Raw genomic sequence first — 27,330 nt, forward strand, 5'->3', positions numbered from 1 at the left:
GCAGATGTACAATGTCACAACGTTAATCTGACACTCGTGCTTTCATCCAGATGTCATTTTTAGTGAAATCTCCATATTCTTTATCTGTCTGAAGGACATTCGGAAGGCGCCTTCGCAACATTTATTATTAAACAATTTCAGGGGATTATTCGAGATTTACACTTTACTTTGATAAAAAGTTGCTATGTAAAACTAAATTGCCGCCTCTGGCAATCATTTGTATCAACAGTTGAGTACAGAATAAGTAAGCAGTCATTTTAATATGCCTAAATACAACTACTCTACATGAAAGTCATGTTACTTTCACAAATCTTGACCCACTGAAATTATCTTTTCCCATTGGGATCGCTCAGATTGCAGGGTTTCTTTGATGCAGAATGAACTCCAGCATTATATTTCTGTACACAAGTGCGACACTTAACATACAGTAGTACAAAGAAGAAATGCTTTTATGCTTCAGCAGTCTTTCAAGCATCAATGAATGACATTGATGAAATATGCTATGCACATCATAACTACTGTAATTTACTCAGAAGCAAAGTGTCCATAAATAGCGAGGTTACAGTACATAAATAAATTCAGTAGCAATCGCCATCAATATGGAATAGAAGATATTACATAAAATAACAACCGTATATGCATCTATAATGGTTAGCACTGTTGCCTTACAGCAAGAAGGTCATTGGTTTGAGTCCCGGCTGGGCCAGTTGTCATTTCTGTAAGGAGTTTGCACGGTCTCCCAATGTTATGAGTGCGCGTGAATGCGAGAGTGTATAGGGCTTTCCCAGAACTGGGTTGCAGCTGGAAGGGTATCCCCTGTGTAAAACATATGCAGGATAAATGGTTCATTCCACTGTGGCTACCGCTGATAAATAAAGGGACTAAGCCAAAGGAAAATGAATAAATTAATTAATATGTGACCTTGGACCTTGAAACCTCTCATAAGTGTGACTGAGATTTTACATGATCTGAGCACCGCATGAATAAGCTTTCCATTGCTGTGTGGTTGTTAGGATTGGACAATATTTGGCTGAGATACAACAATTTGAAACTCTGGAATCTGAAGATTCGACACAATCTAAATAGTGAGACTATTGCCTTTCAATTTGTTCAAATCAAGAGCATAGCAATGTGTATTACTAACCAAAAAATTAAGTTTTGATATGTTTGTGGTAGGAATTGTACTGAATATACACTAACCGGCCACTTTTTTAGGCCCACCTTACAAGGTTGGACCCTATTTTGCCCTCAGAACTGCCTTGATCCTTCGTGGCATAGATTGGACAAGGTACTGGAACTATTCCTCTGAGATTTTGGTCCATATTGACTTGATAGCATCATGTAGTTGCTGCAGATTTGTTGGCTGCACATTCATGATGCAAATCTGCCATTCCACCACATCCCAAATGTGCTCTATTGCATTGAGATCTGGTGATTGTGGAGGCCATTTGAGTACAGGGAACTCATTGTGATGTTCAAGAAACCACGAGACGTGTGATGCGTTATCCTTCTGGATTTAGCCATCAGAAGATGGGTACAATGTGCTTATAAAGGAATGGACAAGGTCAGCAACAATACCCAAATAGGCTGTGGCATTGACACAATGCTCAATTGGTACTAATGGGCCCAAAGTGTGCCAAGAAGATATCCCCAACATCATTACACCACCATCACCAGCCTGAACTGTTGATAGAAGGAAGGATAGATCTATGCTTTCATGTTGACGCCAAATTGTGACCCTACCATCTAAATGTCGCAGCAGAAATTGAGACTCATCAAATCAAGCAATGTTTTTCTAATCTTCTGTTGTTCAATTTTGATGAGCCTGTGTGCAATTGTAGCCTCAGTTTCCTGTTCTTAGCTGACCCCGTGGCACCTGGTGTGATCTTCTGCTGACGTAGCCCATCTGCCTCAAGGTTCAGCGTGTTGTCCGTTGATGCTTTTCTGCATACTTTGGTTGCAATGAGTGGTTATTTGAGTTGGATGGATATTTTGTCTTTTTCTGACTATTTCCTGTAAACCCTAGAGATGGTTGTGCTTTAAAATCCCAGAAGATCAGCAGTTTCTGAAATACTCAGACCAGCCCGTCTGGCAAAAACATTCATGCCACGTTCAAAGTAACTTAAATCACCTTTCTTCCCCATTCTGATGCTCGGTTTGAACTGCAACAAATCATCTTGACCATGTCAACATGACGAAATGCATTGAGTCGCTGCCATGTGACTGGCTGATTAGACACTTGCGTTAACTTGCAGTTGGACAGTTGTACCTAATAAAGTGGCCAGTGAGTGTATTTATGGTACATGATATTTTCTTAATACTCTAATGATATTTGGCATAAAAGAAACAAAAAATCTATAATTTTGACCCATAAAATGTATTTTTTGGATATTACCAGAAATACACATGACATCGTTAGACTGGTTTTGTGGTCACATATTTTCACAAAACAAGTGTATCTTGTTTACTTCTGTTCCAAATAGTCATGCTTTGGGTTTTGAGGCTTTTCTGTTATGTCCTCATTGTTGGTCTCATTTATGTCTTTTTTTCTATATTTTGTTTATATGCTTTCTACCTCCCCTCAGTCTCTCTGTATGCTTGTCTTTGAGTTCTGCTGATAATTTTTCAGTGGCGGTAGAGAACACAAACACATGTACTCAGTGACCCGAGCACACGTGTAAATGCAACATACCAGAACAAAGTGATGACACAGTCACACATTGGTGTGAAAACCAGACGTCTCCATAATGCCAATCCCACAGCGCGCACACACAGAGACACAAAAACGAATAAAGGAAAATGTGCAGACCAAACCAGACAGCAGATAATGCAGGGCTTCAGACGTAGCCCCTGTCTCTCATCAGTGGAGACACACACACTGAAAAAACACACAGACAGGAGAGAGGAGCATCTTCAAAGGCTGCATTTGAAAGAACACACCGCCGCCACTCTTGCTCACTCCCCCTCCTCCCACACACCCAATATATATTCAAAGGCCATCCATTAACCTTTCACTCGCACAGACCTGTCTGTGATCTACTGCTCTCAGCTCACGCTTTGAAGAACATGGTACTCGTCCGTGGTACACCGAGAGCCATGAGGAGAAGAGAGGAGAGGAGAGGAGAAACAAACTATAAAAGTAGAAAAAATAGAAGAGAAGAGAAGAGAAGAGAAGAGAAGAGAAGAGAAGAGAAGAGAAGAGAAGAGAAGAGAAGAGAAGAGAAGAGAAGAGAAGAGAAGAGAAGAGAAGAGAAGAGAAATATACATACGGCAATGAGACGAGATAAGATGAGATTACATGCAAAATATGAATACAGGAATGAGAGATGATAAGGAGAGGAGATGAGACTAGGTGAGACAAGAGGCTAACTATAAACACATGAATGAGAGATGAGATGGAATGAGGTGAGATGAGATGATATGAGAGGCAAAATGTAAATAAACGAATGAGAGATGGTAGGAGAGGAGATTAAATGAGACTAGGTGAGACAAGAGGCTAACTATAAACACATAAACTAGAGATGAGATGGGGTGGGGTGAGATGAGATGAGATGAGATGATGCGGCAACATATAAATAAAGGAATGAGAGATGAGAGGAGATGACATGAGACTAGGTGAGACAAGAGCCTAACTATAAACACATGAATGAGAGAGGAGATGAGAGGAGCCGAGAGGCAAAATATAAATACAGAAATGAGAGATGTGGTGAGATGGAATGAGATGAGATGAGATGAGATGAGATGAGATGAGAGGCAGCATGTAAATACAGGAATGAGAGAGGAGATGAAAGGCAAAATATGAACACAGAAATAAGAGAGGAGAGGAGATAAGATGAGATGAGACACGAGGCTATAAACTATAAACACATGAATGAGAGAGGAGATAAGACGATACAAAACAAAACAAAATGAGATGAGATGAGTTAAGAAGAGGTGAGACAAGAAGCTAAATATAAATAACTGAATGAAAGAGGAGATGAGATGAGGCAAGATATAAATACAGGTATAAGAGATGAGACGAGACAAGATGAGAAGCAAAATATAAATACAGGGATGAGAAAGAGTAAATATGACATACTTTGGTAAAAAGAAGACAGGAGAAATAGCATAATTCCAGGAATGATGAAGAGAGATTAAACATGAACATATGTGAAGACAAAATTAACTGATTTGGGCTGCTGCAGTTTGTTGAAATAGCCTACTGAGTTGACGCCGACAATTTGTCTACCTCAATATTTTTTTTATCAATTTATCATTTTATAACTTTTTACCACCGTGAGCCACTGTAGGTTTTTTTTTTTTGTCTTGTAATTTAGCTCAGCCTTTGCAGGCAATCGCTTAAGATTCTAAATAATTTTTGAAGTAAGATAAGTTGTTGGTGTGCTGTCTTTTCCAGTCATCCATCGCTCTGCACATTTTGTATGCTTTTCTTATCACTAAAAACATTTGTTCTAATTTGACATCAAGTACCCACGTGAAGTAGACTCAGGAGGGCACAGTCCTTTCAATCAAACTGCATTTTAGTGTGCAGTAAGTGAATTTAAATCACATTTATTTACAGGTGTGTATTACTTCACACATTTCAAATCAGTTTCGTCTGTGTGAAGATGTCACAATATGTAGTGTAGTGCAAATCCCTGAATGAACATTCAGGGGTGAAGAATAGTTTTCTTGTGCTGACAGAGCAACAAATGGAACCCTGTCAATCATCTAACAAGCTGGTTATCTAAGTCACGTGTGTTAAATAAGAGAAACAGGCAAAATATTCAAGTGCTGGGGTTCAAGGGCTGGAATTGAGAACCACCATAACTGTTATATATATATATATATATATATATATAGTCATTAGTGGCAGCCCTAAGATGATGCAAAATGACATACAACATTTCGTGAAATGAGAAAAACAAAAATATGACAAAATGTAAATGCGATGAAAGATGAAAGAGCGGTGAGGATTAGAGCAACGGCAACCAACTAAAAATCAACATCACAGACTTCCAAATAAATAGATAAATAAAGAAAGAAAAATCGCACATTGAGCAAACAGTAAGACTCCCCTTCAAACTGCATCCCGGCTCTGATTAAGCAGTAGAGCTTTGCTTTTATTTATGCATTAAAATCAGCCAACACATGTATGAATTCAGCCCTCGCTGCTTCAAAAGCCAATGAATGCAGCATCCATGCAGCCCAAACAAATTCCTCTCTCATTAAACATTCAGGCAGAAAAGTGCTTGGAGAAAAATACAGCAAAACAGCTGGTCCTCCAGAGCTGAATGAGAACTCGAGAAGAGGAGGAAAAAGAGAGATAAAGAGGGAGAAAACGTGTGCATGTGCGTGTGCGCCACACAAGACTGCAGTTTTTTTTTTTTTTTTGGTTTTCCACAAGAGCAGCCATGAAGTGAGGACTTAAGTGTGTGTAAGATGAGGACAGATTGGAGCAGTCAGAGGGTCTGCTGCAATCACACACACACACACACACACACACACACACACGCACACACACACACACACGTAGACAGAGATAAATAAACACACAAGCACTAAATGAAACCGCCATGTCAAGACTTCATCATGCACCCTTGAGTGGTCCATACGCCATCCCATTAAAGAGCACTAATGCTGTTTCACGGCCTATCTGAGCATTTACAAGCACAGATGAAGGAGTTGCTTTGGCTGTTTGTTTACAAGGAGTGTGTATCTGCGCCTGTGTCTTTGAGAGTCTGCAGGCTGTGTTTCAGACATGCTCCAGACGAGATGTTAATGCTACTCCCCACTAAAGTGCTGTAAAGCCACGTGATGGTGTTGAATAGCATTAAACAAGTCGAATGAGGTTGTATAATGTCACGGTTAGTCACCAAATAGAAGTGCAGAAATAATGGATGTTGCCAAAAAAAGGTTGCCCAAAACACTCCTCTGTCTTCCAATATTCTGGTCGAAAAAGGTAGTATATTAAGAATGAAAAAAGCGGACATTTTCATTTAACTTAACAGCAGGGTTGGTTGCCACATGTCCACGTGCTTTGAAATGTGCCATTTTTGCTTATCTGTCTTCAGTCCTGCAGGCAGGGATTTTAAGATTACTTAAACTATAAAAACAATGAGACTAACACTGCATTAAAGACAAAGGTCATTCAGTCAGGCTGTATTTCAAACATCTCAGAACACAGCATTCTCCCACCTCCACCTGAGTGTATCCAATCATATATGTGTTTTTGAGTAAACTGAATATACTCCAATAGGGTTTAGGTTTTGGTTGACCCTATGTCACACCATTATTAATCAACAATACAAATCAATAAGTGAGTTTAAGACAGTTTAACGTCATGGTTCAACCAAAACTGAAAAACTGGTCCTCATTTACTCATCCTCCACTTGTTCCGAACCTTTTGGAGGGTTATTTTGGCCTGTTGACCACAAAAGAATATATGTCGAAGAAAGCTGGAAACGTGTAACCATGTACTTAACCATGGCATTTGTTTTTCCGACTATGGAAGTCAATGGCTACAAGTTTCCAGCTTTCTTCAAAATATCACAATTGATGTTCAAACAGAAAGTCAAACAGCTTTGGAAAGAATTGTGGGTGAGTAAATAGTAAGTAAATGTTCAATTTTGAGTGAACCGTGAACCATCCCTTTGAATTACTTTTAGAATATTTGATATAAAACTAACAATTTCCTGGCAACTTTTTAAAGAGCTCCTATTATTGGTTTTTGAAAATGACCTCCCATGCAGTGTGTAACACAGCTCTAAGTGAAGTGAAAAAAGTGGCTTAAATCTGAAAGTGTGCTGTGTTTAAAACTATTGATTCATCTATAAAAGAGCTGTCCATTTGTTGTGCGCGCCGACCTGGGAAAATTGAACCCCCCAGCCCCACCCACAAACACTGTAGAAAGAAAAAGACGAAGACAAACACTGGCTGATCCCAGGTGTGAGGGAAAGTTAGTGTTATTTTCCCTTCCCAAAGATGAGGCTGTGAAGTTTATTTTTGCAAAATTACCTCATCATTATAGCCCCAGCCTTGTGCTGTGTTCCCGTCATTTTTACTGACGAGTGTTTCAGCAATCTACATGCTTAGAACGGGGGATTAGTAGGCCGTTTGTTAAAGAAAGGATCAAAAAAGACTATTGATTTCTATATCAGAGCTTGACAGGAACTTTACAGTACACTGTTCATGGATCAGTTTCTTCCTCCATTTTACAAGTGTAAGCAACTTAAGTGTTTGTTTATTTCTATAGCTAGTTTCAAAATTGTTCAGCTTTAGCTGCTTTGTGGATAAAAACAGAATGTGTGTCATGGTTAAGAATAGAGCAACATGCTGGTGTTAAACTGCATTGCTTTAATGCACGCCTGCATGGGCTCACACATATACTCTGCACTCAAAATTGTTGATTAGCCATGATGGGCGTTTCTCTCTGTCTCACACTGAACGCAGTCGACCAATTGCAATAGACTGGGTCATCGGATCAATCTGTGCAGATAGTATCGCGCTAAGGAGGGGTTTGAGAAAAAATAAATTGCTGAACAAACCATGGTAGTCATTGGGATAATTAGGCAAAAATGATGCATATTATAAGACACTGAAAGCGTTTTTTGACATTACATGCATATCAGACTGTTGTTGGAGACCCCCAAAACCAAAATATGCATAAAAGGGGCTCTTTAAGCAATATATTAAATAATAATAAGAAAACCAAAAGGATTTATGTAAACAAGATGTTTAAGTCAAGTAATAGTATTAAGAAAAAAGTACAAGATTCAAGTATCGGCATAAGAAGTATCAGAATTATGTATCAGAATTGAAACAATGTAATTCTGTGAGCAGGTTTAAACTAGTGTTGTCAGCATGAGCACAACGTTCCATCAGTGTGTCAAAGTATCTGATGCATGTTAACCACCATGTTACAATCCAGACAGAATCCTGGTGTCTTTTGCCTGGCTGCCTATAAAAGATTTCACAATGGATTTATTGATTTTGGCAGTAGTGTCCACGTATCACTCTCTGTGACTTGTCCAGTATCCACTCAAGAAGAATACATTAGACTACAGCACCACATTCCAAATCAGTTATTCATAAATGCAATTTTAATGTGCAGATACATCTATAACAAACTCATGTTTACTTCCTGGAACACTGTGGCATTTTTAATATTGCTCCTGGGAGGTTGAACAAGTAAATCTGTTTTTACCAATTGTGTAAGTATAGGATTGATTTCTCCAAACCAAGGCTGTCAATGTTTGACCAGTTGGTATGAACCTAGTAGTCCTTGCTGGCTACCAACACAGGTCTTCCTCTGTTGATGACTATTTAGAAGTACACTGTAAAACATATCTGTAATTAACAGTTTCTGTTTACGGTTTATTTATGGGCGTGATTTGTATTATGGAACCTTGACCTTTGCTCTGTTGACTTTTGATGTTGAAAATTCAACTCTGGAGTTTGATAAAGTCACTTTTATTGATATTTTAGCAGTTAGAAATAATATAATGTGTACTGAAAAAAAAGATTCAAAGATGACTAATTGGATTTGCAAATTTTTTGTTAAAGTAAGTTTTTGCCAACAATTTATTTGGGCTGAATTTTAACAAACAAATTAAATTGAACATTAATCAATTTAATTTGTTTATTTAAATTCAGCCTATATACATTGTTGGCAACAATTTAGCAGAAATCTCTTTTTTTTTCAGTGAAATAATATATAGACAAATAAGTCGGTAAAATAACATATGTACTGGCAACTTATTACAAGGTATTTCTATTGTATACAACACCAACCTAGACAATATTTCACTTGAAACTATTCAAAATGTTAATAAAAGTCACAATTTTTTACTTTTCAGGCCCTATCATACAACCGGCGCAGTAAGGCGCAAGATGTGTTTGACGTGATGTGTTGCTATTTTTAGACCAATGCAACCCTAATTTTCCCAATTTGCGCAACATTGTTTAAATAACAAATCCATTTGTGCTGCTTTGTAGACTCATGGGTGTTCTGGTCTAGAAGAGAGGTGTGTTAAGGTGCATTGTTGTCGTGTTGCTATTCTGAGAAACTAAAACAGACTGTGCATATTTATAAAGTCCAGCGCAGAGCACGTTAGTTGTACGCCTTAAACACTTGCACATTGCTTAATACACACAGGATGTATAGCAATATGCAAATATCTTTACAAATGAAAAAGAATTAAAGGATCAAACTATTACAAACATTATTACGTTCTACATAAATATAAAAAACAGTGCCTCCATGCCTTCTTCGTCTCTGGGGTCTTTTTTCAGTTTATTAATGACAACTTGCTTTGGTATAATATTGTTATTATTATTATTATTATTATTATTATTATTATTATTATTATTATTATTATTATTATTATTATTTTATTATTTATTATATGCATATTTATATTTGTTTTATTTAAAACAAGCTTTGATTTGTCCACCTGTCAGCTTTTGGACCATATGGGGCATAGGACGTGTGTTTGTATATAACGTTTTTGAGCACACTTCATACTTCAGAACTGAATTTAGAAATCGTTTTGAAACCAGATCTTTGCACTTAACAAACAAAATGAAATATATAGACCAATATAGATATATAGAGACCAAATGGAGAAGGATCATTCTTTATCCTTGCGCTGCAGATGGTCTGTTTAACTAGTGAAATGTTCAGTTTTTCCTCTTACAAAATCTGCCATGTAAATAGCAAATGTGCCATGCCGCGATGCAACTGACTCTTAAAGGGAATGAGAGATGAGACTCTGATTGGTTTAATGTACGTTATTCTCAAAACACACCCATAACTTATTAAGAGAATAAGCACAACTCTGTTAGACTATGTGCCATTGCGCAAACTGTATTTTTCCATTCTTAAAACAGCAAAAGTAGATTTGGACATGCCCTTAATGCTTTTGCGCCATGCACTTTAGACTTTGCACCTAGATCATTAAAATAGAGCAATTCATGTTTAAAACTTGTTGGAAGAAAGATCAGGGTCCTTTAATGCAATTCAAAAGCATAAATACACTCAAAAAATTATTCAAAGATGATTCCTTGCATTTACTCAATTTTTTACGTTAAGTGGTTGTAAAAAATTATTTGGGCTGAATTTAAACAAACAAATTAAGTTGAACATTGTTAAATTTAATTTGTTAGTTCATGTCAAATTCATCACAAATAAATTGTTTGCAACAGTTTTGCATGCAACACTTTTTTTAGTGTAACAGGGGAAAAAATTTATAAAAACTTGAATCACAAAATATTGAAAACAGTTCATTTATGGATATTTTTTTACAATGTAGTTGAGAATAAAGTAGATAATGTCTGACAATTGTATTAGTCAACACAGGCTCATTCTGAAAATGTACCCCTATATACATTTCTGGAGAAATGTAGCCAGAAGTGCATATGGCTGCATTTTGTCTTTAAAACGAAATCTACGGGGCGTTATGACGCCATTCCTTTTCGTGATAGCAGCTGACAGCTTACCTCCATATAGATGGCTTTTCCACTTTTCCCAGATTGTCCATTGTCTCGCTGCATATGTCCAAGGATTAGAGATGCGGAGTTGATAAAACAAACAAGTAAATAACTGGGTGAGAACGTGGTAAACCCTAAAAATGTGGTAAAAATCAGGCTGCGTAGAGCTCTTTTCTTTTTCTGGATTGCTTTTGAAAACACTGTCGATTGGGTTTAGGGAAGTGGGTGGTCACTGGTCAGTATGTGCTTTTGAAAACACTATTGGTTGCGTTTAGGGAAGAGGGTGGGTGGTAGTATCGGTCAGTTAGTCAGTCAGTTGACAGCGGCCTCTATTGGATTTACGTGAGAAGAGGCCTCTGGTGGATTTGCAAAAACAAAGACTGCAAAAAACATAGCTCCTGTGACATATTCGGTGCTCTCCAGAAATGTATATAGGGTACATAATCAGAATGAGCCTGGGTTGACACATTTGCAACTGACACTTTCTTACAATCAATCTAAATCTCTATAAAACATTGTGCATTTCTGTGTGTGCCTCACACAGGTGAGTGAGTTTGACAAACCACCCGTAGAAACACTCTTCTTCACATTTTAACTCCATCTTGCAAGTACTCAATAAGGAAAACATTGTTTACTTGTGAATGTACTTTTTCAACCTCAAATGCACATATCTTGCCCAATATTGTTCTGTCTTATGTAAAAGTACTGTTGTGGTGTCCGGCTTTTCTCTTAATGGATCAAGCTCAGACTGGGGGCTATGAATATCAGAAGAATATACTTTATTTGAATATTTTCTAAAAAAGCAGAGACAGCCTGGAGCAGACCCATCTCAGTCTCTCCCCAGAACAAATCCACCATCCCTCAAATTTGCTATACCCTTTATCCTTGCTTCCTCCCACCTTTGTGTTTTCACAGCTGGTTCCTGGTTCAACAGGCCCCTTCCAGCTCCTACTTCTTTATGACCCCTATTTAAAGACCCCTCTTTTTTTGGACATTATAATGTACAGATCTAAGATATTCATCTCTGTTTTTCCACATACAGTTCATATGTGGTAATCATAACTAGTATCTATGTTTCAAACATCTAAACTGGACTCGTCTCTCCCATACAGTATGTGTCTTTTCAAATATACATGACAGTTTCAACATATGTTTTATACATCTCATGCTTTTCTGACACAGATGGTTCTCATTGCATCCTCAAGTCCTCTCTCATGCTCTTTTATGACCCCTTTGCCTTAACCTATCACCTGTTTTCAAAGACATATAATGGCAGATTCATAAGGCCCTCCACTCACCCAATTAAATGTGCCTTTTTATAGGTTTAGTAAATAAAAGTCTTCTTCAGTACTTGCATAGTCTGTCTTTGGTTATGTGTATAGTTAGTAGTTAGTAGTCTGTAGTTAGATTACCACTACAGTATGTTAGTTATACTTTGTTTTGCTACATTTTCTTTGTTGTTGCACATCCTGCCTCAGTCATACTGTATTACAAAGGGTCACCAACAGCATCATCTGTTGACTTCAAACTGATTACACCATTCTAAAACACAATGAAAATCCTCTCTCTCAGCGAATCAATCAAACGGTACGACAGCCATCGGCAGTACTGCTTACCCTACGACATCTCAGAAAAGCATGAAAGCATCCACCGTATCGCCATTCATTTGTGTCACTCAACATCTCAAGGTCTCTCTCAATAGAAAAGCCATAAACAAAGTATTCAAGAGAGAATATTTGACAAATGAGTGAGCATTAGATTGACTACTGGAATATTCCACCGCAATTCAGGAGTGTGAGATCAAGGGGCGAGCGTGAGACGGAGGAGTGATTTTATACCAGATGTGAGAGTGTTGCATGAAGGCGTCAGAGTATTAGACAGAGTAAAAAGTATGAGACATGCTGGAGAGTGTTTGAGTGAGCTGTTAAGAGTACTAGACAATGCTGGATGCAAGGAGAAAAAAGAGACTGTGAAAACATGGATAAAAGAAACTATATGGGGATTAAAGGGATAGTTGACCAAAAACTGAAAAGTAGGTCATCGATTACTCATCCTCCATCTGTTACGATCCTGTTTGAGTTTTTTCCTCTGTTGAACACAAAGAAAAATATTTTAAAGATTGTTGGAAATCCATTGGAAATCATCCAGAATTTGACATCACTTTGAATGCCTATTTCCACATTCTTCAAAATATCTGCTTTTGTGTTCAACAGAACAAAGACACTCAAGTCTGCCTAAATTTTATTTTTTTGGTGAACTATACATTTAAGTGGAGCAGAATGTGCCATGTATGTACACTATCTGTCAAAAGTATTGTTGCCTATCCAAGTTTTAGGAACAACAAATAATAACTTGACTTGAGTTGATCATTTGGTATTAGAGGTGGCTTATATGAAAGGTGAAGACCTCTAGATTATGCTTATTTTACCAAAATGACTACCAAAATATCTGCAATGACTCAAATAACTTATTAAAAAAGTCATCTATGGCAAAGAAAGTGTTCTTGCAGGACTCCGACAGTTCATTAAGACTCATCTTGGATTCATCTTCAATGCCTCCTCCTTCATCTAACCCCAGACATGCTAAATAATGTTCATGTCTGGTGATTGGGCTGGCCAATCCCGGATCACCTTGGGCTTATTTGCTTTCAGGAGGCTGTGTAGGCTGAGGTATAAGGAGCGCTATCCTGCTGAAGAATTTGCCCTCTCCTGTGGTTCATAATGTAATGGGCAGCACAAATGTCTTGATACCTCAGGCTGTTGATGTTGCCATCTACTCTGCAGATCTCTCGCCCGACCCCATACTGAATATAACCCCAAACCATGATATTTTCTTCACCAAACTTGACTGATTTCTGTGAGTTTCTTGGGTCCATGTGGGTTCCAATAGGTCTTCTGCAGTATGTGTGATGATTGGGATGCAGTTCAACAGATGATTCATCATAAAAATCTACCTTCTGCCACTTTTCCAAATGATCAACAAGAAGTCAAGTTATTATTTGTTGCTCTTACAACTGGGATGGACAGGTAGTGTACATTATTTTTAGAGAAAGTGAGTCTGTTTCAATGTATGCACTCAGACAACATACACACACTTAACAAAACACAAAGTTCCACACGAGCATGCCTAAAGCTGTTTGTGATTATTAGTTTTGACATTTAAACATTGAAAACTGAGTGGGGAAAATATAAACATAACATTCATGTACAGTAACAGAATTGGATGTGCTTGAGAGTGAAAAAAACAGATTTTCTTTTAACTACATTTGTCACATTTGTTAAGCTAAATCTCGACACTGTCATGTGAAGAGGCAGGTTACACATTTTGCAAAAATGGAACAAAAATAAAAATGAAAGAGACTAAATAAAAAAACTCATTTTTAATCATAAGTCTACTGAAACAAGCTTTGAGTATGTGCATTAATTAGATTTTATTATTTAGGCATGTCAGAGTCTTATTTTCAAGGTTAGTCTTGTCAAATGCAGTAATAAAAATAAAGGTTAACTACACATTTATATACACTGGAGTCTAAGGTTTCTACAGAGCAATGTTTAACCACAAATTACAACATCATAATGATAATTTGACAAAATTAATAAATTCATTTTTGTTTTCGTTTACCTTTGAGGGGTCAATTCAAAGCAAAATGTGTTCATTATTTATGGATTTTTCCACTGTATAATTCCAAACCCATAAAACTGTTTTCTATTTAATATTAATTTATATTAAGATTTAAATCACAATAATAATAATAATAATAATAATAATAATAATAATAATAATAATAATAATAATAATAATAATAATAATAATATTTGTTTATTTAATAGGTAAATAAATAAGGGTGGTTTATATCGATATTTAGCTGCACCATGTTGGTGTTTTGTAACATCTAATTTTTACAAGGTAGGTCATAAGTCCAAAGCTCAACCCCATACACACATAGACTATGGAAAATTTAGCTTACCTAATTCACCAATAACGCATGTCTTTGAAACCAGGATGAAGCCCACGCGAACACGTGGAGAACATGCAAACTCCATTTATCCAGAGGTTTATATATGACCAGAAGGTCAAGATTTGTGCAAAAATTTTGTGCAGAATTTAACCGTGATAGAGTGAAAGTTTAACATCCGCATGTGTTTTCAGGGCCTGTGGCTGTGTGAGCATTTGAAGACAGTTTAAAGCAATGCAATAGTGCATAAAGAAGTTTCATAAAGATTAATTTTATTAAGTTATTTATATGGAGACTATATTTATATGAAGACTGCAGTGCTATTTTACATTTGCGTATTCAACTTCTGTACTTGAATACTGTCGTTCTCTCCAGAAAACAAAAAGCATGGTTTATTTCACTTTAATATTTGTTCCATTGTGTTTTTTTTTTTTTGTTGTTTTTTTTTTATTGTAGTTTATGTATGTATACATAAAATGTATTTGTATTTCACTCCACTACAAAATCATCTCAAGCCATGACTTTGCAAATAGAGCTATTTATGTTATCTGGTGAAATTATATCGCAAAACATATTGCAGAAAAAAAATTCATTAAAATATTGCAATGTAAACATTTTCATTGAAACAATCATTAAACCAATACAAATTTAGCTGTTGTTTTGTTTTTGTTTTTGTTTTTTTTTGTCTTCAGGGGAGACACAAAACACTTTAAATGATGAACAAACTTAATTTAGGCTTTTGTTCAATTATTTATTATCTTAGTGCAAAGGCACATTTAACCTAGGAAAAACATTGGCTGCAGATGACCAAACCAACACAATCTCATGGCAATTTGTAAATTTTAGATTTAGTGGCTAATTCATAATAATGTATACAATCCCATTCATTCATTCATTCATTCATTCATTCATTTTAGTACAAATGGCTCCTCCATCAATGGACTAAAATTAGAGTTTGGGGAAATGGTTGCTTTTAAATAATGCATGTTTTCATACACATTACATCATATAAATCAATATGAATTAGCCACTTCTCTGACAAAAAAGTTTCCTCATAAGATCAGGCTGGTCAAACAAACTTGAACATGACTTTTTCTGAATATGAAAATAAAATAAAATAAAATAAAATAAAATAAAATAAAATAAAATAAAATAAAATAATAAAATATAAATAAATAAATAAATGAATAAATACAATTTATTAAAACAGAGCCTTGTTGTTGAAAACGGTTCTATTTATGTATTGATGTGTTTGTTTATTTATTTATTTATTGATTAATTTATTATTTTGCAGACACCATGTTACTTTTTTCTTCTGTTTTGCAGGATGACCCATAGAGCAGCTTTTAATTAAAAAGTCTGTCCTATGTAACACTATAGATGTATAACATGTATAGTGTGTGTCTGTGTGTGTGTGTTCGTGTTTATTCAGTGGAGTATAAAATTTGAGAAAACCATCCTCAGTCTCCTATATATACTCAACATACACATCCACACACACAAATGCACAAAGCAGCAGAAATAAGAAACAGAATTATGTGCTCGGTGTGAGTGTGTGTTATTTGTGGCACACTTTAATGGCAACACAAGGCGATCAATGAGCCCATAGAGGAACGAAGGCTTCCTTATTTCTCCAAATTGCCTGTGCTAGCAGCACAACCTTGATAACACTCAATTGATTATTAATGCATTATTAATCCAGAGCCAGGTCACAGAGACAGCTGGAGGCACTCATGCACACACACACACACACACACACGTACAGCACATTGATGAAGCGGCTTCGTGCCCGCGGCCAAAACGTGTCCAATGGAACACTGAGTACATCACATCAATTCACAGCAGCAGAACCAGGCAAATTAAACACAGCAAATACAGCCGCCACCAAATATACCTGGACAAGCAAGAGCTGCACGCTCCCCTGCTCTCGGGGTCTGGCACGGGCCCCATTGAGCAGCAGATGGTGTGCTGGTGTCGGACTGGAAGGGCACTAGCTGGACAGACTCCCATCCCCCTAGACCTCAGGCCCATCCACATCAACTTTACTGACACTTTCAGCTTTACTGAATCCCTCCACACATCCATCACACTCACACACACACACACACACACGCACACACACACACACACACACACATACACACGTCGGCTCACACACATACATACAGATACGTTTATACAGCATATATGACAGTATTGGTGCATTCACACAGGGCTTCAGCGTCAACGCTTGACAGAGGGCGTGTCTGCAGTTGGGGCTGACACGATCGTCATAGCAGCGTCAGTTCGGCAATGCCTGACATCAACAATTCTAAGTGAATGGAAAGCATTGAAGCTGACGCCCCGTGTGAATGGAGCATAAGACTTCAAATAAAGAGTTAATTTGCACAATTATTTGCAAAAATATCACTCCTTCTCATAAATCAGCCTCCACATCAAAGATCCGGAAAGCAAAGAAGGCCAAGGTGCTCCAGGATTGGCCAGCCCAGTCATAGAGACATGAACATTATTGAGCATGGGGTAATATGAAGGAGGAGGCATTGAAGATGAATCCAAAGAATCTTGATGAGCTCTGGGAGTCCTGCAAGAACTCTTTCTTTGCCATTCCAGATGACTTTATTAATAAGCTATTTGAGTCATTGCAAAGATGTATGGATGCAGTTGTTCAAGCTCATGGGAGTCATACACAATATTAATTATTTTTCCACTGCACCATATCTTTATATTCTATACTGTACATTATTTCTGTTAAGTGACAAGACTTTTGTCTAAGCAAAGTCAGAGCTTACTGTCCTAATTAAATAATTGAAAATAAAGGCATGATCATATTTTTTTGGTAAAATAAGCCTAATCTAGAGTCCTTTGTCCTTTGTCCAAATATATATAGCCACATTTTTGGTATGTTTTTTGTACCATAATTTAAAAGGCAATAAATAACTTACAAATATAATATATTATAGGCAATATATAATTATATTAAACTAAGTGTCTAATGAGTTTATATTTAAAATCTGATGAAGCATGCAAAACTAGATTTCTGCAGAAATTTTCAGAGACTATATCAGTGTCCCTCTCTCCCTTATCGTCAGAGGCGCTTTCTCTAAAATGACCTTCCCAAACTAAAACAGTAACAGTTGCTGAATAATTTGGTGAATGAATAATCTCTGAATTTCACATTTAATTGTATATGCTACATATTCATGACTATAATGGAAATAGAATCTACATAACTGCTGTTTATCTTTAAATATAATAATGCAGTCTTAAAAATACGCTAACTGTAAATTCCAAATTAGATATGACACATGTCAACTTTCTAATGGCATAATTATTATTTTAGACTGTAGTTCATTGTTGAAACAACTGGTTTATTCATCTAATATATCAGACATCCCTAACAAGTTGAGTAAAAATATATTGATTATGTGAATAGTACATATTTACCAAAACACTTCTCCCTAGAGATTTTAAGAATCAATATGTTTTCACATAAATAAGGGTAGATTTAAATCACTTAGTCAATATTATCAACCCAATCCTATTAGATTTGATGTTAATGTGAGTCCTGAAGTAAACTGCCATTGATTGCATTTTGAGCTATATGTCAATAACAAGAGAAACAACTTTGTTCATCAAATTAAATGACAACACACTCAAATTTGATTTAGAGAAAACTACTAAGTGAACTATTACCTATTATTGGTCAATAAGTGTTAATGATTGATACTTGCAAAACTTACAAATTGGAACTTAATGATTTATCTTACATTTTTGTAACAATGCAGACATGTACTTGAAGGGATAGTTCATCCAAAACTTTAAATTTCATCATTATTTACTCACCCTTGACTTGTTTCAAACCTTTATGAGTTTCACACAAAAGTAGATCTTTTTAAAAATGTTTGACACATGCAACTAGGGATGCAATGCATATGGAAAAAACCCATTTGAGAATATATGCGCATTTATGAAACCTATATGCAGTATATATGCACATTGATAATATATACGCTGCATATATATATATGCCACATATAGGCAAAATTGAGGTGCATATATGTGCATACAGGCCCTATAAGTCTCCTGTATTGCTTCTTTATATCCTCATATAAGCCCTCTATGTACATACAAGTTGTGTCTCCTATGTATATGTAAATATATGTACATATGGCGATGCGGTGGCGCAGTAGGTAGAGCTGTCGCCTGACAGCAAGAAGGTTGCTGGTTCAAGCCTAGATTTTCTAAACTAGTAGTGTTTTGAAATTAATGAACACATAATAATCGTAATAACCATGAAACTGTGATTATTCCTCAGACTATAATTGTACAACCACAATCTATAACCATTGCATCCCTACCTGCAACCACTGATTTCCATAGTTGCTTCTCCTAACATAGAAGTCAATGGTTACAGGTTTCCAGCATTGTGTTTAACAGAAGAAAGAAACTCAGAAAGCACTGGAACTACTTTTTTTCATTTTCGGATGAACTATTCCTTTATTTAAAATACATTTGACAGTTTCTGCAAAAAAAAAAAAAAACACTATAGGGAAGTATAATGCCACAAACTGTCATTAGCGATATTTATAGGAGCATATTATTGATAAATAAAGGTATATTTTTGTGTGCAGTTCTTTGCACAACACCACATACAAGTGACAAAACAAATTAACAATGTCTATGATTTGTAATCCAATACGTTTGCTTCACCTATCCATTTTCATATGGACAATTTTTGCTCTATAGCTTACTTTTACGGTATTGTTCCCTTAGTAATGTATTTAAGGTTTACAATAAATAAATAAACAAAGAGCAACCTCTGGTGGATTTGTCTTCTGAAATGTGCAACAAAACAGACCCGGAGCAATGTATTTTACATTTCATAAAACTAGAAGGCTGAGGCCAAAGTCTCCAATGAGCTTGTGCTGAATACATTGCAAGAAACAACTGAACAAAGTGAGAGAGAAATAAAAGCACTCAGTTTTAACTGAATTAGATGCAGTAAAACTATCCAAATAAACCTGAAACTAAAACATGCTCTTTCAGAACAAGATAAAACACTTACAAAATGTGCCCAAACATAATGTAATGCAAGATCTAATGTGGTGTGCTTCCAAATAAGATCCTAAACCTTAGAATACACACTTTATTGATGTACTGCTATTTTATCTGTGGGGTAGAAATCTGATGCAGAAGTCATGTAATGCCCTAAATAGTACTAAACTCACTCCAAGTATGATTCGAAACCAGCAATTTCGCCATGGGACACGGGCACAATACCAAAGGACACAAAAGACTGTGACCTCTAGGGTCTGTCGCCAATACCTCTATTGCACACACAATAGAGGTTTGCACACACAGCTCTCACTAGCTGGCCTCAATTACACTCACACCTCCAAACCTCATCACCATACAGATTACCAATGCAACCCGCTCTCTACTGGATTTCGAACCAGCAATTCGAACAACTAAAATGACAAATTTGACACTCTATATTCGAATTAATGGACCCATACATATAAGAAAACACATGACGTCTGACATTTGGAACAGATTCTTTCACTTTCAGGTAACGGCTGAAAGAAAGAAAGAAAGAAAGAAAGAAAGAAAGAAAGAAAGAAAGAAAGAAAGAAAGAAAGAAAGAAAGAAAGAAAGAAAGAAAGAAAGAAAGAAAGAAAGAAAGAAAATATCAATGTTCAATAAAGAGCGACATTAAAACAAAAACAATCCCAAAATGTATTATGTTAAAAAATGTATTAAGTGCAATGTTTTGGTCAAGCTCATAAGGTAAAATTATTAACCCTCCTGAGAAATTATTTTTCAAATATGCCCCAAGTGCAGTTTAACAAAGCATGGTAATTGTAATAGCATTTTGTATACTATTTTTTCTTCCTTTAGACAAGGTCTTATTTAATTTAGTTTGGCTGAACTAAAAGTAGTTTCAATTTGTTTAAAAAAAAATCAAGGCCATTATTTTTAGCCCCCTCAAGATATTTTCCTCTATTTACTATGATTATACTGTTGTCCAATGAGTTACATAATTACCCTAGCTTGCATTGTTAACCTAAATAACCTAGTTAGATTCTTTAAATTGCAATTTAAGCTGATTACTAGTGTCAGGATTCTGCCACTTTGGTCTTGTTAATTATGGTTAATTTTTGGACTTGGTGGCAGGGTCGGGACACTAGTCCTGTCAATACCTAAAATAAATAAAGGATATCCCAAAATAAAGCATATGCCCATCATAACAAGGGATTCCCTAACCAAAAAATAAATAAATAAAAATCCCAAATTACTTAATCTGTTCTTCTGGAGCTGTTTCGTTGTTAATAAACAGTTTAACGGTCAGTAATATGTTTTATTATTATTATTTACAAAAGGAAAAAATAAACAGCGTACTTTAGCAGCAAATAAATTAGCAAACAGTTCATCTTATTAAAATGAAAAGCTATTATAAAGAAAAAGAATCAAGCTATCAAATCTCATTAATCTTTTCTTCATTGTATAACTTACACATTCTGATTAAAGAGCAACGAATGAATCTCTCATTTATTTAGATTTTCCAATTGATTACATTAAATAACAGGTGTCACTTTAAAAAATGCACAGATCTTATGTTATAATGAAAGCGTTTGATTGCTTTCCTTACAGTTTATGCTCATTCAGGACAAAATTAGCTGTGTTTGAAAAAGCACCCAAAATCCAGGCTTTAGCTCCGCTCATGTGTACAGAATCCATTTGGGAAACAGCATCTATTTATCACTATGGAGCGCGTTAGATGACAGTCTAGCACTGCTATATGACTGTTTTGAGGATTGCATAGGAGGGGCGACGGCACCTGTAATGGAAAGGAAAAAAATCGTGCCGTTTTTATATTTATTTCAATGTATTTCATGGCAAAATAAAATGAAAGCACAGAAGAGACTAACATTTAAGAGCAAAGGGTGTCCCCTGGTGGTTCGGTGCTATGAGTTGCGTATATGGAGGATTGGCTCTATAATGTTTATTGCCACCCTTCAGAGAAAGACTAAAAAAAAGGAGCATTATGAAATTGAGAAAATGCCTTTACGGAATGATAGCGGGATAGAACTGTAAAATACAGGAGAATCCCTGGAAAAAAATGGGAGAGTTGACAAGAATGGTCCTGTCTTGTCTAGTATGTTGTGCTCGGCTTGAGTATTCTCAGGTCAAGCACTCACATTTCCCATCATTGTCTGTCTTTGTCATTGTATGAGCGCTGCCTTAGCCGTGCTTGGGATGCGCGATCTCATCCTGGTGTTTGTGTTTGTTTGTGTTTGTCTGTGGCCTGCTGTTTTATTCTCAGCATCTCAGTCTAGTTGGTTTTGGTTTCGCTGGGATGGAAAATGCATGTCGCATATGTGAGTACATGGTAAGTTTTTTCATTTATTGTGTGCTCGTGTCTTACATTCAGTCTTCTATTGGTTTTGTGTAAATGATGTAGTCTGTTGTTTACGGCCACCGTACTCATCCTTCCCTTTCCTGGAACTGTGACAACAAGATTGAAAATTAACTAGTAAATATTATATGATGTCATCATGCCTTACTGTGGTCACTACTTTATTTTCTCTTGTCTATGGGGATTAATGAACTACCTCAAGACATGGGCGATTTATTATTGCAGCAAACTGTTTGGAAACATTAAAAGTGTCCAAGAAGATATCCAAAATCTTTACACACATTGACCCAGTGACTGTTTAGATGCATGTTACTGATGAGAATATGATGGAGGTTTACTGCAAGATGACTGAAATTAAACACCCAGCAGGCACAATACCTCAACATCATGTCTGATTGAAGTTGCACCACAAAGTTGTGGGGACGCTGCATTTTGTTTGGAAATGTAAAGACGTCAGAACCCAACGTCAGGCCGACGTCAATGTCCAACGTCCAACCTAAAATCAACCAAATATCAACATCTAATGATGATGTGTGGACGCTACCAATATGATGTCTATCAGACATTGGATTTTGGTTGCCATACCTGACGAATAAATATCAGTATTTGTCGTCAATATGACGTTGGTTTAAGATGTTGGCTCGACATTGGATTTTGGTCATTTTCCAACGCAACCTAAAATCAAACAAATATCAACGTCTTTTGACGTCGTTATTTGACATCAAAATAATATTGTCCTTAGAATTTTGGTCACCTGACATCGAACTAAATCGAACCTAATATTACCGTCTTATGATGTTGTGTGTCTGTTGGGCAATAATTAAGGCACTACAGAATGTTATGTGTACACACATCCACTAATTACATGCCAATACATCAACTTTTTACAATACTTTTTAATACTCACAACTCACTATTGTTGAGTACTTTTAAAAGGTCTATACTCATATTTTGAGTAATATTTACAACAGATATTTTTACTTTACTTGCACTACATTTTTAGGCAAGTAATGGTACTTTTACTGGAGTATGATTTTTCTGTATTCTTTCCATCACTGTTTTTAGCATACCCAATTAATCTATACCACATGTCTTTGGACTTGTGGAGGTAACCGGAGCACCCAGAGGAAACCCACGTGAACATGGGGAGAACATGCAAACTTCACACAGAAATGCCAAGTGACCCAGCCGAGGCTCAAACCAGCGACCTTCTTACTGTATCAGATGTTGCTGTATCAGCAACTGTATCAGAAATAACAGTTTGTTGGCAAAAGCCTCTAAACGCCACTTGCCTTTGACAACAAAAGCCTATTTATCCTGAGAACCAATCAGAAGGCACAAATCGAATCATATGTTTTCAATGTAGCAGCGTGCTGATTTTGATTTTAAAATACAGAGTTCAATGAAATGTATGAGCCTGTCCGACAGTAAACGAATGAAAAACGAATGACTGTAAATGAATGAAAACATCCATTACCTCAAAACTCTGTGCATTATAAGAAAAAGGAAACACACTGTACAGTCAGAAGTGTAACATGCATTCATAACGGGTTTTTTTGGGGGGTTTTTTGCGCAGCGACGCTACTTTGAATGAGTCTGATTTACTATAGATTAAATGGCAACATGCCATTTAAGATGCCGTTCTTCTATCCCACATGGATGCTTTGAGGATTAACAAGAGACCAAGACCTTACGTATGGTGAGAATAAATAAATGACAGCTTCTAAAATTGTCTGAGAGACATCCCCTTTTTGCCCAGTAGGACTACATTGTGTTTTATTTGATAGTTTAAGCTATTTTTTTTTTATATATGCACCTTGTTAAAAACCATAGAATTGTCTAAAGTGACATTTTTGAAAAAAAGTTATTTTATCTACCAGCCAATAACCTTATCATCACCTATAAAATGAAACTTCTGAACCCAATCAGAGGAGCCTGATAGAAAATGCTCATTTACAAGAAAAAAAGGTCTGATGGATTTAGAGGGTTTTGCATCTGAACTCTTCAAATTTTCTCTTCATTAAACATCATTTAGAAAATATTTGAAAAAATAAATAATTAAAAACTGTATATAATCAATGAATGTCACTGGCACAAATCAATCAACGTGTGTAATAAATAACAAGTAATGATGCGATAAATAACAACGGTCAGGTAAAGAAAATGAAGGTACTCAAGTATGGATGATGCCTTCATATTAACAAAAAATCTATAAATAATAGAACTCCAAACATCTGATTGGCTGCCCAAGCATTTGCATCTTCTGCATTTCGTCATCTTAGAATTATAAAGTTCTATCAGCATTCTGAATGATTTTGAGATATTGAGCTTCAAAGTTTTTGCATTCCATAGCAAACAGTACATGTGCAACATTTGTTTTTTAAATAAAAAGTCTTAAAATGGAAACAACTTATAAAAAAAAAACATCCAATAATGAAAATAAGTTGTCATTTAATAAGAATCTGTGAATAACTCAATTTGACAAGAATGTGAGATAGAACTTTATAATTCTAAGGTGACGATTTGATGTATTAGTCAAAATAACTGCAGAACATCTGCAAAACATTTGAAGCTCTGTGGAAAAACCAACAATGAACTGAGAGTCTTTTGCTGTCGGTCATCTGAAGAAAAGTAGATAATCTACAAACCCTGTGCAGAGGGTCTGACGTGGCTCAGGGCGATGGTGCAGGTGAAGAGGATCCAGAGAGCGAGAGCCATACTGTGGACGGAGCGAAGGGTGGTGGGGGGAGTGCGGTCGGCGGGCGCTCGAATGTGGGGCACTCCTTCCCTCACGCCCTCTCACTGATGGAGAACCTGCGGAAAAATAGAACGAGAGAGACAAATGAGGAAGAGGGATCAATACTAATAGCAGGACCTAAATTCTTACTGTCGGCCTTTCCCTTCTGCGGCTCAATAAAAAAGCAGTAGTGCCCTGTAATTCTGTTCGGTCTGTCAAAGTGAGGCGGCCGGCTATTGCTCCAACCAGAGCTGTGCTTTCTGGCTCTGCACGGCCCATTTCACGTCACACTTATTCAACGTAATTGAGAGAGGAGCTTTAGGCGCACACTTGGTGGCGGTCGGTTGGAGTTGACTACAGCTGAAGGGCAGCCATGTTGTTCTTGCGCTAACATGAAAACAGCTGTTCCCTGGCAAACACTAATATTCTGTGGTGCTGTTCGCCAGTGGTTTAGTAGTGACCACGAAAACTAAAGCAAAACATAGGGATGAATTTGAGTTAGTTGCAGAGATGTATAGTAACGAAGTAGAACTACTTCACTAATGTACTTAAGTACTAAAAGGCAGTATCTGTACTTTACTGGAGTATTGTTTTTTTCTCCTACTTCCACTTTTACTTAAGTACATATTTTCGATGAGTTTAATACTTTTACTCCGATAGATTTTTTATGAGCTGCATCGTTACTCGTTACTAGAGGTGTCAAAATGGTCGATATCGGTTCAGCAATAGATCATAACGGGTTATTATGTACTGACGTCATTTATCTCCTATGTGCGGTGTCGCAATACTATGGCAAAGGACAGAGGCGCGAGGGCGAGTGAAGGCGGCACAGCACACAAGCCGCTATTTCACTACTACAGAGAAATGTTGTGAGACTCCATCTCTGCCTCTCTCACTTTGGACATTTGACCCGCTGGCCTGTTTGTGAGGTAACTTTTCATCTCCTCTTGGCTGTTAAAGCGATACTCGTGGATCCAGACCTGGGCGTGTATGAGGTGCAAGTTTTCTCCACTGTGTCTATTATAGATTACCTGTGATAACCGCGTATTATACATACATAGACTGTAACCGCGGCTGTTTTTCCCGCCATCAGTGAACAACGCTTTCATTTCTAAAGCCGATAGCAGCCCTTTCTGTTGAGAAGGTGAAGACAATAACCAATCAAAGGGGTGTAAGACCTCACCTGTCAGCGTTTAAAAAGCAGGCGGGAGAATATTTACATTAGTTTATTTGCTATAAATGCTCATGCTGTCTTCTGTGCATGAGTTTTGTTTGATACATTCAGAAAGAGTGTTTTCTTTGAGCGGGTCAAATTAAGGGTACAGTTCATATATCTTACTGCTGTATTAAAGGACACAATTTTATTACAAGTAACCATTTAACTGTCACACCAAGAAAAAAACCAATAGAATTTTTTTATTTATTGCATTTCTTAACTCCTAATGTCACTAGTTAACACAATCAATACATTTTCCCCCAACACATCCCATAATTTCTAAAATATCAGCCTCTACCAAATGGTTGAGATGTTGGTTTATGGTAAAAGTACCAGAATGAATAAATATACTATAAAATATGAAGTTTAAGACCAATTTAATTAAAACATAATCATAATGAAACATTTTTGAATTCTAAATCATAGCCATATGCCATAAAATATTTCAGATTTTCATTTAACACAGTAATATACACGTTTTCTTTTTTTTACAATAAAATCAAAATCAAGTGAATTAGAACGTTCGTTTACAGCGTTTACAACCAGTAATTTGTGCTCCGAAAATGGGTTTCAATAGCGTTTTGAGTGGATTATGGACTGTTTTTGTGACACACAACTTTGAAAGGTGTGTGTTAAAGCTGTTATAATCTGTCAGATCTGTGGTTCAAGCATGAGAGAAAAACAGTATTGTAAGTCATGTTTCTTTTCGTTCTGCTTAATGACGTGCCCCAAAAAAGAGATTTAAAATAAACAAAACAATATGATGTCTTTTGACTGCATTCTTTAATAACTACATTACACAATACTTGTACTTTTACTTTCAGTACTTGAGTAGTAAATTTTGAAATAAACTACTTGCAATACTTAAGTACAAAAAATGTTGAATACTTTAGTACTTCCACTTAAGTATGGTGCTTAAAGAGCACTTTTACTTCTACTCAAGTCACTTTTTGATAGAGTACTTGTACTTTTACTTAAGTCTGGGTCTCTAGTACTTTATACATCTCTGGTTAGTTGTTCAGTTTGAGGGCTTAAATACGTGGATAGCATAATGCTGATCACATTTAAATGCTGTTTGCTAAAAAGGTAGTTCATCCAGAACGGAAATATCTACACTGTAAAAAATCTTGAAAAAAGCAAAAATCTGTAGAAATGTCTGTACAACTACATTTAACACACTTACTAAACCTAAATCAAAATTTTCTTCAGTAATTTAAAAAGATAGGTTTTGTGAGCAGAAAAACCAAAAAAAACCCAGAAAAACCTTTTCAAGTTGAGTGAATCTCAGACCTCCTCCAGACATTAATGTCATTATTATTATTATTATTATTATTATTATTATTATTATTATTATTATTATTATAAACAACAACAACAAAATACTGCTACAATAATGGTAACATAATTTGAAATTATTATTCATTTATAATTTTTTTTAGCATTCATTTGTATTTTTTTTTGATGAGGGGGGGGGGGGCGGGGGGGGGGTGCAGAATGACTTTTAATGTGAATTTTTGTCTCAAATTTAAGACAAG

The 27,330-nt window shown here is 36.2% G+C and overlaps 1 protein-coding gene across 1 annotated transcript in view; it reads right to left on the reverse strand.

Annotated features, from left to right (window-relative positions):
• The window catches only part of adgrl1a (adhesion G protein-coupled receptor L1a), a 370,561-nt gene that overhangs the window by 185,900 nt on the left and 157,331 nt on the right, over positions 1-27,330 (reverse strand). The window contains exon 2 of the mRNA XM_056454205.1: positions 24,491-24,656. Within this exon, the coding sequence (XP_056310180.1) occupies positions 24,491-24,560 (70 nt within the window). The 5' untranslated portion in view covers positions 24,561-24,656. The remainder of the gene's footprint in view (positions 1-24,490; positions 24,657-27,330) is intronic.

This window comes from Danio aesculapii, chromosome 3 (assembly GCF_903798145.1).
Source record: "Danio aesculapii chromosome 3, fDanAes4.1, whole genome shotgun sequence".
NCBI lineage: Eukaryota > Metazoa > Chordata > Actinopteri > Cypriniformes > Danionidae > Danio > Danio aesculapii.